General features: G+C 45.9%; 1 protein-coding gene across 1 annotated transcript in view; it reads left to right on the top strand.

Annotated features, from left to right (window-relative positions):
• CSMD2 (CUB and Sushi multiple domains 2) overlaps positions 1 to 12,379 on the top strand; it is a 538,353-nt gene that overhangs the window by 377,422 nt on the left and 148,552 nt on the right. Inside the window, 2 exon segments of the mRNA XM_042993830.1 lie at positions 4,884 to 5,086; positions 10,127 to 10,318. Of these exon segments, the coding sequence (XP_042849764.1) occupies positions 4,884 to 5,086; positions 10,127 to 10,318 (395 nt within the window).

Here is a 12,379-nt window from a genome sequence, read left to right as displayed (position 1 = left end):
GAAGAAAACCATGAAACTTTACCAAATAAGTTATCTACAGTGTTCCTGGCTGGGGAAAATAGCATAAAGATATCAGTTTGCCCAAATTAATCAATACATGTGTGCAATTCCAATCAAAATATCAGTGGGATTTTTTTGGAACTTGATAACTGTAAAGTTCGTGTCAAAGGATAAGTTTGCGAAAATAGCTAAGAAATTTGGGAGGGAGACTGGAATATGAAGAGGAACTTGCCCTGTAAGAATATCAAAATATGATGGGGCACTTGGGTGTCTCAGTCCGTTGAGCATCTGACTTTGGCCCAGGTCATGATCTCACAGTTCTTGAGTTTGAGCCCCACATCGGTCTGTGTGCTGGCAGCTCAGATCCTGGAGCCTGCTTCGGATTCTGTGTCTCCCTCTCTCTGTGCCCGTCCCCTGCTCATGCTCTGTCTCTCTCAAAAATAAATAAACATTAAAAATAGTATTTAAAAACAACCAGAATAACTTTAAAAAAAATAATATCAAAATATGAAATAAGAAAACAGAAGTAAGTTGAGGAGGCATGTTCATAGTACCACAAGAAGCGTCCATGTAGACAAAGGAGGAAGGCCCTGGAACTAAGGAGAGCGTCTAGAATCGGACTCATGACCAAACCTATAGCATTTCAAACCCATGGGGGGAGCCTGGATTATTCAGCGACAAGTGTCCTCCTTCCTCAGGTATTCATGAGCACCATCCAAAGTTGTCGGGCACATCCTAGGCACTGGGGCCTACCGTCGTGAGTAATACCTGCTCTCACACTCATGAAAACGGTCTTCTAGTTGGGGAGACAGGTAGTAAACAAATGAATAAACTAAGCACGGACTATATAATAAATAGGAGGAAGTAAACAGAGCATTTTGATAGTCAAAACACGGGTGGTAGTGGGACAGGTAGTGGGACAGTTGAGTGTCCATTTGGAAACATAATAAACCTGAAAACCTCAAAAAATAGAACTAACGAAGTCTGGGGAAATATTAAAGTTTTGCTGTCCAATCATTGTGGGAAGGAGCGGATTTGCCCAAGCATAACATGACCCCCAGTATCCTTAAAGAAAAAGATTACCACACTTGATTATATAAAATGAATAACCCCTACACCGAAATAGACACTGTGGACAAAATTTAAAGGGCAAAGAGATACCAGACGCTAGGAGAAAATATTAGCAATGTATGAAAAAAAATCAAAAAGTATAAAAATAATAAATAAAAATTATACTAGAGTTACAGTTAACTGTAAATAGAATTTTAAAAGACAAGTAACTCAATTAAGATGGGTAAAGTTTGTGAAGACATACAAATGGCCAATGAATAAATGCAAAGATATGCAACCTAACTAAATTATGTAAACTTAAAACACCAGTGAGATTCCATTTTGGCTTAGCAGATGGGCAAGTATTTAATATAGAACATATTTACAACATTGTAATATCTGATGTTGATGAGGTAAAGTTTAGAGAGAAGAGTCTTATGAATGCTGTTTAGTGGGAATATAAATCAATATGATCACTTAAGAGAATAATTTAGCAGCATTTATCAAAAATTGTTAACTATGACCTATCTTCCCCCCAAAATTCTTGCTACAATCGACTGAAATATTAACAGAAATGTGCAAAGCTACCTGAAGATGGGAGGAGCACTCCTTGCAGTCTTTTGTGAGATAGCAAAATATAACCATGTCCATTTTTGTAGAGAAAAAAAATGAACTGTACATATTAGGTACATAAAAGAGTCTTAAGTGAAAAAAGTGACATGAAATTATGTAAAATATGGTCCCATTTGGGGGGAAAAAGGCAAGTGTGCAACACTGAAAGTCTGGAAGGATATACACCAAAACTAATATCAAGTAAAAAGCTTTGGAGAACAGATTGGTTTGTGTAAGAAAGAGACTTTTTAAAAATTCAGTACATCTATATACTGTTTGTCTTTTTCTGCCTTGAGCATGTCTTATTTTTATAATTTAAAAAGAAATTTTTTAAAGGAGATAGTGATAAATGGATTAGATCCTAGAACAGAAAAAGGACATCAGTGGAAACACTGGTGAAATCCAAATAAAGTCTGGAGCTGAGTTCATAATAATGCACTGATTTGGTTCCCTGGTTGTGACAAATGTACCCGGGAAATGTAAGACATGAACAATGGGAGAGAGAGTGAGAGGTCTATGGGAATTCTCCATATTATCTTTGCAACTTTTCTAGAAGTCTAAAACTGTTCCAAAATAACAACTTGATAATAAAAGAGATTGAGAGAGAAGAGAGTCACCCAGACTAGTAGTCAAAGTAGCTTTGGCAACCAGAACATTTTGTCCTGGAAGAATTCAGGATTCCTACTCAGCTACCCTGCTCTGGGAGCTCTGTCTGTGGCCTGCAGTCACCCTCCACATGGAAACCCCTGCCTGGCCTCCTCGAATCCCTAGGGATTATCTAAACCAAGCCTATGTGTAGCCAATATCCTGAGTTCTGTTCCTAGAGACCAAGAAGTAGGCTCACCCCTCTCCCCACCACAGCTCTGTCACCCCAACAACCCCTTACTTTTACCCACGCCCACACACACACACACATACACCTCTTCCTAAGACTTAGTTTTGTAGAGCAGATTTAGTTTCACAGTAAAATTGAGACAAAGGTGCGGAAATTTCCCATTTGCCTCCTGCCCCCACACATGCACAGCCTCCCCCACTGTCCACATCCCACACCAGAGTAGTACATTTGTCACAAATGATGAGCCTACACTGGCACATCATTATCACTCAAAGTCCGTAGTTTCCATTAGGGTTCACTCTGATGTACATTGTATAGGTTTGGACAAATGTACCATGAAATGGATCCACCAGTATAGTACCCTAAGAGTGTTTCCACCACCCTAAAAATCCTTTGTGCTCCACTCATTCATCCCTCCCAGCCATCTGGCCCCTGGCAAGCACTTTATTTATTTATTTATTTATTTATTTATTTATTTATTTATTTATTTATTTTACCATTTCCATAGTTTTGTTTTTTCCAGAATGTCATATAGGTGGAATCCTACAATGTGAAGCTTTTTCAGAATGGCTTCTTTCACTCAGTAGTATGCATTCAAGTTGCCTCCATGTCTTTTCATGCCTTTTGAGCTCATATGTTTTTAGCACTGAATACTATTCCATCATCTGGATGTGCCACAGTTTATTCGTGCACCTACTGAAGGAGATCTTGGTTGCCTCCAAGTTTGGGTAGTTATGAATAAAAGTGCTCTAAACGTCTGTGTGCGGGTCCTTGGACAGACCTAAGTTTTCAACTCCTTTGGGTAAACACCAAGGAACATGATGGCCGGATGGTATGGTAGGAAGAGTATGTTTACTTTTGTCAGAAATGTCCAGACCATCTTCCAAAGTGGCCGCACCGTTTTGCATTCCCACCAGCAATGTGTAAGGGTTCCTGTTTCTCTCCTCCTCAACACTTGGTGTTGTTGGGTGTTCCGGCTTTGGGACATTCTAAGAGGTCTGCCGTGGCATCCCTTTGCTCTTTTCATTTGCATTTCCCCGGTAACATGATGTGGAGCATCTTTTCATATGCTTATTCCCCATTTTGTGTATCTTTGGTGAGGTGTCTGGTAAGGTCTTTGGCCCATTTTTAAATCAGAGTTATTTGTTTTCTTATTGTTGACTTTTAAGAATTCTTTGTATGTTGGGGCATCTGAGTGGCTCAGTTGAGCATCTGACTTGGTTTCAGCTCAGGTCATGATCTCAACGATTCATGAGTTGGAGCCCCACTGTCAGTGCAGAGCCTGCTTGGGATTCTCTCTCCCTACCTCTCTCTGCCCCTCCCCTGCTCACACTGTCTCTGTCTCTCTCAAAATAAGTAAAACTTAAAAAAAAAAAAAAAAAGAATTCCTTGTATATTTTGGATAACAGTCCTTTGTCAAATGATGTCTTTTGAAAATATTTCCTCCCAGTCTGTGGCTTGTCTGCTCATTTTCTTCATTTTCTTGACGTTGTCTTTTGCAGAAGAGAAGTTTTTAATTTCAGGGAAGTGGAGGTGATCAGTGGTTTTTTTCCACGGATCATGCCTTTGGCATGTTATTTAAAAGTCGTCCCCACACCCAAGGTCATGTAGGGTTTCTCCTATGTTGTCTTATAGGAGTTTATAGTTTTATGTTTACATTTAAGTCTGTGATCCATTTTGAATTAATTTTTAGAAGGGTTTCAAGTCTAAATTCATTTTTTGCATGTGGATATCCAGTTGTTCCAACACCATTTGTTGAAAAGACTGTCTTTGCTCCTCTGTCAAAGATCAGTTGACTGTATTTACATGGGTCTATTGCTGGGCTCTCTATTCTGTTCCATTGACCCACTCATCTACTCCTTCACCGACACCATACCACCTTGATTACTGCAGCTTTGTAGGAAGTCTTGACATCAGGTAGTGTCAGTCTCCAGTTTCATTCTTCTTCGATATTGTGTAGCTGTTCTGGGTCTTTCACCTCTCCATATAAACTTCAGGCTCAGTTTGTCAATATCCACAAAACGACTTTTTGGGATTTTGATTGGATCTAGGCCTTCTCGGCATCCCCCTCACAGTCTGGGAAATGGATGTGGACTCAGGAGTGATGTCTGGGGACTGTTGTGTGCTGTGGAGAGACGGGTGGGGTTCGACAGTGGCAACATGAAGCTCATAATAATAAGCTGCACAAAAGCCACACCCCACCACCCCTCCCACTGTTAGGGACCCCCCAGTGGGAGGAGCAGACTGGATGGAAGCCGTGCTGCCGGACACTGCTTTCTCTTCCTTCTTGCAAGTCTTTCTTAGGTTTACGACCTTCTCTGACCGGAAGCCCCTGGGAAGAAGGTGCTGGGCCCAGGGTGACTGCCTGCCTCTTCTCTCCGTTCAGGCTCCACTTCCTGGTGTTTGACACGGAGGAGGTCCATGACGTGCTACGCATCTGGGACGGGCCTGTGGAGAGTGGGGTTCTGCTGAAGGAGCTCAGCGGTGCAGCCCTGCCCAAGGACCTACACAGCACCTTCAACTCAGTCGTTCTGCAGTTCAGCACCGACTTCTTCACCAGCAAGCAGGGGTTTGCCATTCATTTCTCAGGTCTGTGCTCACTTTCTGCCCATCCCTCTCCATCTGTCCTGCAGCACGACTCCAGCCTCCCCCACCAAACCCTCTCCAGTGCCTCCTTTCCTCCATCCCTCCCCCACTGTGTGGAGATATTCATTGAGCAGGTGCTATGTGCCTGGGACCCGGTTAGCACTTGTTCAGATATCTGTGCTGAGCTCACTCGGCAGGCGAAGACAGGCAGGCAGCCTAAGAGACACTAACATGCAAATTGTTGAGTATCTGGAGGGCGAAATATAAACTATAATGCTCACCTTGGAACATCAAGGAAGATGTTCCAGGAAACACAGTGTCCAAGCTCAGACCAGAAGCATGAGGGAAAGGCAGTGTTTCAAGGAGGGGGTAGTCGATGATGATGTGGAATTGGAGGTGCCATGGAGTAGGACCTGGGGGCATCTGTGGGTCCCTGTTAGATGTAAAAGAGGAGAGAAAAGGGCATCCTAGGTGCCAAGAGCATGTGCACAAGTAGAGAGGCAGGATAACAGCTCCCAGACGTGCAGGCTGAAGCAAAGGGAGCGTGGAAGGGGGCAGGCAGGCACGAGGTGATGGCGATGTGGGGCTCGATCATGGAAGAGCCACTCTGACATGCCTCACACGCTGGTTCTTAGTCTAGTGCAAATCTCCATAAGGACTGGGAGCCAAACATGAGTGATCTAAATTCGATTAATTATGTACTATAGTAGCCAATTATGGAGGAGCATAACAAAGAGCTACCAAAAATGGGCAATGCTCAACATCCAAGTCCCAGTATTAGATAATTCATGTATTGGTCCTGCCTCCCCCTGTGATGCATCGTCTCATCTCCTCTGAAGTGCCTCTTCCGTCACTCATTTCCCTGCACGAGTGACTCTGCCTCGGTTTATGCTTATGTTTATTATACAGCAGCTGTCTTCATTACCATCTCCTTACTCCACTGTGTGTGTGTGTTGGAGGGGTGGTTTCCATGGTGATTCTGGAGCAAGCCTGTGTGGCACCCCTTGCCACGGCTTTGCCTCCACAGTCTCACCTGGTTGGTATACTGACTAAGGGTGGTTAGGTATATTTCTGGCACCAGTTAGGCTGTAATGGTGTCACAAACCCTACTTCCAGCTCTTGTGTGCGTCTGTTTTCTCCATGGAGATGAGCATTCAACAGTCTGTAGGGGAGATGAGGGTCTCCAGGATTATGTTCCTTTATACTCATTAACTTGCCCGATCAACACTCATGCAAGCGTCCAGCCTAGCAAGGAATAGCTCCTTGCAGGGCTCATTGGGAGTCTTCTTACTTGAAATCCTGGCACCCATTTGTCAATACCACAGAGACTCTCTGGGGACCATGGAGTAACGCGGATCTCATCTAAGATTAGGTTCCCACCACGGGGCAGCAAGGGAATCATTTTAGGTCAGCATTTCCCAACATCTGTTCCCTGGAGTTCCATGGACTGTTAATTGATGTTGCCAGAAAAAGAACTTTGCATGATCAAGCAACGTTGAGAAGGTGCTTCGGTCAAGGCAGACCTAAAGAGGCGATCTGTAATTTGGGACCCCTGAGAACTTCTAGTATGCTAAGGCAGGTAAATTCAGAAGGTATCTATCTAGTGGGTCACAATTCCCAAACATATTTCACCATGGATGACTTTTTCCTAGACCATCTCAAGAGACTAGCATTTTACGGGACAGACTTTGGAGACTGCTGGGATATGCTATAAAGGATCCCCCAGAAGTGAGGAGAGAACGCTAAAGAGACAGCTCAGTCCACTCTCCGGGGAAAGGAGGACCATGAATAATTAAACCAGACATGTATTTTTCTCTGACTGTGCCCCAGCTAATGGTTATGGCTGGGGGAAAAAGAAAAAAAAAAAAACTCCTCTTAATTGCACTGAAAATTCCCCCATAGATTTGCATGATCTGACTTCCACTGCACGTGCAGTGTGGCCACATGGGACAGAGTCCCTGGGCACTCTCGTGAGCCGTGCCTTCGCCCAGCAGCCCATTCTGCTTCCTCATGCCACTCCCAGCCCGTAGACGTAAAATTCACCCTTCAAGGTTCCTGTCAGGTGCCACTTCCTCCTAATCTCTCCGTTCAGAATAAATTGCTGTGGCCTGTGGCACCCCTAGCACTTTACTTCTGCTTCTTCAGCACATTGTCAACTCCAGACACTCTGCCTTGGCCTGGAGGTGGCCACCTACTTGCCATTTCACAGGCAGCTCTTCGAGAGTCAGGGCCAGGTCCTGCCTTCAGACTCCCCCACAGCGTAGGCCACAGGCGCTCACACACTGCTTCCTGAATTAACAGCCACGTGACCACCTGAACACACGAATGGCTGGTTTTCTCTAATGCAAGCGTGTCTTGAGGCAAGCTGTCGGGAGCCTCGCGTAGGTCTGCAGAGAGGGGAGTGGGCAAAGCTATCTAGCCTGGGCTCCAGAAAGGCTGAGACCACCTGGCCCAGGGTCTGGGTGTAACTGAGGTTCAGGAAAGATCACCTTCCCTGTTGCTGCCATCAGTGAGCAAATACCAGGACTACTCTGGGGAAGGGAGAATGGCTCACCCCATGTTAACTTTATAGTGTGTGTTTGACGGAGGATTGTACAGAAATGCCAGAGACGATTAGTGCAGGCTTGGCTTTATTAAGTAAACACGACTGTGTAACATCTAACATCCTGTCGGAACCACGTGGATCCAGCATTTCCCCGGGGCTTTGCCAAGCAGCTCGAATTCAGGAGCATTCAGGAGAGAAAGTGGGAACAAAGAAGGTCAGGGAGACCCTGAAGGAGAGGGAAGCGTAGTCACTGCCACCCACTGAGCCGGCTCCACGCTAAAGTGCTCTGCTAATAATTTTCACGGAAACCTTAGAATATGGTGGCCATTATTAATCCATGTTGCAGACATGGGCTCTGGGGCCCAGAGAGGTTTCTCATACAAGGTCATCTAGTTAATAAGCAGCACAGACTGGATCAAAACCCCCGTGTCTGATTCCCAGACCTAGGCTCTTAATCATTGCACTCTGTCGCCTCCCATATAAATAATCTTTCTGAATATGGTCAGAACAGTGAGCTATTTTTCTTCCAGGGTATCATTTCCATGTGTACAGCACACTGTAGAGCTAGAGATGAAAGCTAAGTCTGTTTTTAATTGGGAAGGAAGAAGATTGATTCTTATTTGACTTTATAAATAAATTCAGTAAGTGTCAGATGGTGATGATTTGTTCATTTATTTATTCATTCAACAAATATTTACCGAGCATGGCTGTGTGCTGGGTAATGTTCTAGGCCCTGGGGAGACAGTTGGAAGCAAACCAGCCGAGGTTTCTGTTCCCACAGAGATGCACAAGTGATATACAATAAAGAAGCAAACAGACGAATTAGCAAGATTATTACAGATTGTGCAATGAAACAAGTGAAACAGGATAATGTGACAAAATTGGTGGAAGGGGGTCAAGATTTGAGCCCAGAAGAATGCGATCAAAGAGGCCTGTCTGAGGAGGTGATATGGGAGCTAAAAACTGAGTGACAAGATGGAGCTGGCCCAGGAAACTCTGTGGCACCTTCGTTCTAGGCAGAAGGGCCAGCAGGTGCAAAGGTCCTGGGGAGAAGTGGGGAGGGGACTGAGTTTGATGTATTGGAAACTTTTACAGACGTGGCTGGAAGATAGTATAGCATATGTAAACAAATGAGCATGCCCATATTCTAATAAACCTTTATTTACAAGAACAGGCATAGAGCCAGATCTGACTGTGGGCCCTAGTTTATTGTGTATTGTTACTGGGTATAAGGTATCAGATACTCTAACTCCAGGCTCGTCCACACAGTCCTAGATCTAATAATGGGTGCTATTGGTGTGTACAGCTGCCCTGGGTGCGGGCTTCTCGAGCTTTTCCATTGAAAAGAGCAGAACAGAGTGCGTGTATATCCACCTGCAGATCTGGAGGCTGTTAAGAGGCTAAAATCTTTTTGAGGCTTCACGTTTTTGCTGAAGAACTAATGTGAATTCTACGTTCTACTCCACAATAAATTCCTTTGGTTTTGTGCATGTTATTTTTCCCAAAATTTTGGGGTGGGGGAACTGACCCTCCAAGCAAATGACCATTGTGCATCCTGTGGCCTCCAGAGCCTCCTGTCCCTGGGTCCGGCTGACCACAGTCTGAACAATGACACAGGTGGGGTCTGTGTAGGCAGCTGGAGCTTGCAGCTGTCCCCGATTCTTTCTCTGGACTTTTTCTTCCATCATGTCCTTTGGTGTGTCTTCTCATGCTGCGTCTGTTCACTCATTCATTCATTCGTTCATCCTTTTATTTATTCTTCCCTCCGCCATTCATTTGACATTCGCTTTTAGAATACGTGGTCTGTTGTATGCGAAGTTAGATTACCAGCCTGGGAACATCTCCCACATTCCTGAGTTTTTTGAATATTTGATACCTCTCAGCTACGAATATCTATTTTGAACTCTACTTTATCACTTGCTACGAACATCAGACTTCCCTTTGGTTTCAGTCTGATGGGTGGTTGGGCATTTGCCATGCAAGGGAGGACACAGCCTTCACTGGACTCCAGTTCTCCCTGCCCCTTCACACCCGCTGCTCAGTGCTCAGGCAGACCTGCTCCCAACCCGTTGGCAGACCCTTCTGATTGAATACATGGAGTTTAGACTTAATCGCCTTGTCACTCCTGTTGGCAACATGATGTACACAAAATTCAAAGCTTATCTATGGAACAAGGCTTGTGTCATTAAATCGAATTGAACTCACTTCTACAATCGTGGCTGTGTAATCACACCTAAGTCGTGGTATCTCGTGACAGGTGAAGGTACTACTGGTAAAATAGCTGGTGGTCCCCAGTGGCGGTGGAGGCGGTGACAGGAAATGGGGTGAGAACAGAAACGGTGGCACTGTTGCTGCAGCCAGCGATGCCGGTGGGAGGTGACAGATTGTGGCAGTGGCACTGGCGGTGGGCGTGGTGATGGCAGTGAGGGTAATGAGCTGGAGCCTCATTGTCCGGCAGACATCTGGGCAACCCCACTTCTTCTGTTCCCTCATCCCAGTGTCCACAGCAACGTCCTGCAACGACCCTGGGGTCCCACAGAATGGGAGCCGGAGCGGTGACAGTTGGGAAGCCGGAGACTCCACGGTGTTCCAGTGTGACCCTGGCTATGCACTACAGGGGAGCGCGGAGATCAGCTGCGTGAAGATCGAGAACAGATTCTTCTGGCAGCCCAGCCCACCAACGTGCATTGGTACAAAGCAGCTGCAGAGCGAATCCTTTCCTCTGGTCCCACCGGTTGTGTGTTCCAGACCCTGTGGCATAAGTGGCAGCTGCCTCTAGAGGCTGGCCGGGAGAATTGGAGCAGCTGAAAGTTGCAGAAAGCCCACAGTTTACCCTGCTTATATGCGCATACACACCCCCTCACATTCACACACTCACACTCTCTATACACGACAAATTCTTCCCTCCCCAAAACGGGCCCCCAAATTGCTAAGCCAGGCATGTCTGCCTCCTTTCTCCCCTGGCTCAGGCTATATAGGTTGGGAGGAAGGTGATGGGTGAGCTCGGGTAGGAAGGTCAGCAGGTTCCCAGATGCCCCTTCCGTTACCTAAAGCACTGGAAGGGCACCCATAGGCTCAGGTATAAAGGAAAGAAGTCTGCCCCTTCTCTGCTCAAGGAAATTATTGGTTACCTGGGTGTCAGATCTCCAGATCTGTCCTTAGTCTTAAAAATCTCCCCATTTGACCCATGAAGAAATGGAAACTCTGAGACTTGCCAAGGTCAGGGAGCTTGTAAGAGTTGGGGTGTGAATAATCGTGCTCCCTAGCCACTGGAGACTGGGATGGGGAGGGAGCTTGAAAGGAGGAGAAGACTGGAAAGAGAAATAGAAGCATCCAGGTGCTTACTGCCACATGGCCCTTTTTCTCAGGCAAAGTACTGAATGCATTTATCTCCTGTGTCAACGACAGGTGTTAGAAGAGAAGCGATAGTCCCTGAGTCCCCTTGCTGTGTGCCAGCCCCATACTGGATGTTTTCGTACACAGCCTCATTTGACTTTCCCTACAGCTCTCCAGAATGAGCACCATTCCCTCATTTTACAGTTCAGGAAACTGAAACTTAGACAAATTTGGATATCTTGCCCAAATCACAGGGCTAGGGTATGGCAGAGCCAAGATTCACACCCACATCAGTCTGAATGCAAAGCATTTCAATTTCCTACCTCCCACACTGACTACTGTGCTGGGGACAGGTCCCAGGGACTTTCTGAGACACAGCCCAGCGGCTTCCACCCGGCCAATGCCCTGCAGGCACCTCTTTCCACAGAGGCTCCAGGGGAGGCTCTGTCCAGGCATCCAAGGACTGGCCTTCGCCGGCCACGCTCTGAGGCTTGGCACTGAAGGGGACACACTGAATCCCGTCTCTCACAAGTAATTGGGAGTGACCCAGGTTACATGGTAGGAGCATGGTGAACATACAGCAGACAGGAAGTTGAGACCTGGGTTCCAGAAACAGCTCCATTCTCAGCTACATGGAGCCATGTAGGAAAGAATATGGGGTACTGAAGGAGACAGATCGGGGTTCAGATCCTGGCTGTGCCATTGACTAGTTCAGTGGCCATGGGGAATCAATCCATCTCTGAGCCTCAGTTTCCTATTCTGTAAAGTGAGAGTAGACCTACTTCTCTTGGCATTGTGGGGTGAGGACATAACTAACCCAAATCTCAAGAAATGCTAATTCCCTCCTTGCTTTTCTCTTTCCTTCCTTCCTTCCTAACTTCCTTCCTTCTTTCCTTTCCTCCTTTCTCTGTTTTCTTCTTTTCAGTTTTAGGACTCCCCTCCCTCCCCTGAGCCAGAATCCCATCTGGGAAGGGGAATTCTGGTGAGGCCCAGAAGGGAATCAGATGACCTCTGAGGCCCCTTCCAAATTCAGCTTTCTACAGGGCTGTGATTCCTTAGGCTTCTCTTACAGAAAAGCAGGTCCTGAGATAAGACTGTCCCAGGTGGAGGAGGGGGGCTGCACTGTGTTAAGCTGTTGAGAGCAATAAATGTGCAGCAAGCAGGGCAAAGAGGTTAATTTAGCTTTCATTACCCATTCTTCTGTACTCAGCTTGGGGAAACGTTCCTCAGGCAACAAAATGAATGTCTTTGTCTCTTCGCTCAAACAGTCTGGAAATCCCAGTGACAAGCCCCTAATTTCCAGCTCCCTTGGCAGTCTGCCATGACTGGTCTGGCTGGCCTTGATATCCCTTCATTATAGGGAAAAAGCAAGGGGGGAAAACAAGTATTTATTGAGCGTCATCCCCATGATAGGC

This window comes from Panthera tigris, chromosome C1 (genome assembly GCF_018350195.1).
Source record: "Panthera tigris isolate Pti1 chromosome C1, P.tigris_Pti1_mat1.1, whole genome shotgun sequence".
Taxonomy (NCBI): domain Eukaryota; kingdom Metazoa; phylum Chordata; class Mammalia; order Carnivora; family Felidae; genus Panthera; species Panthera tigris.
This window is presented reverse-complemented; position numbering and strand designations above follow the sequence as displayed.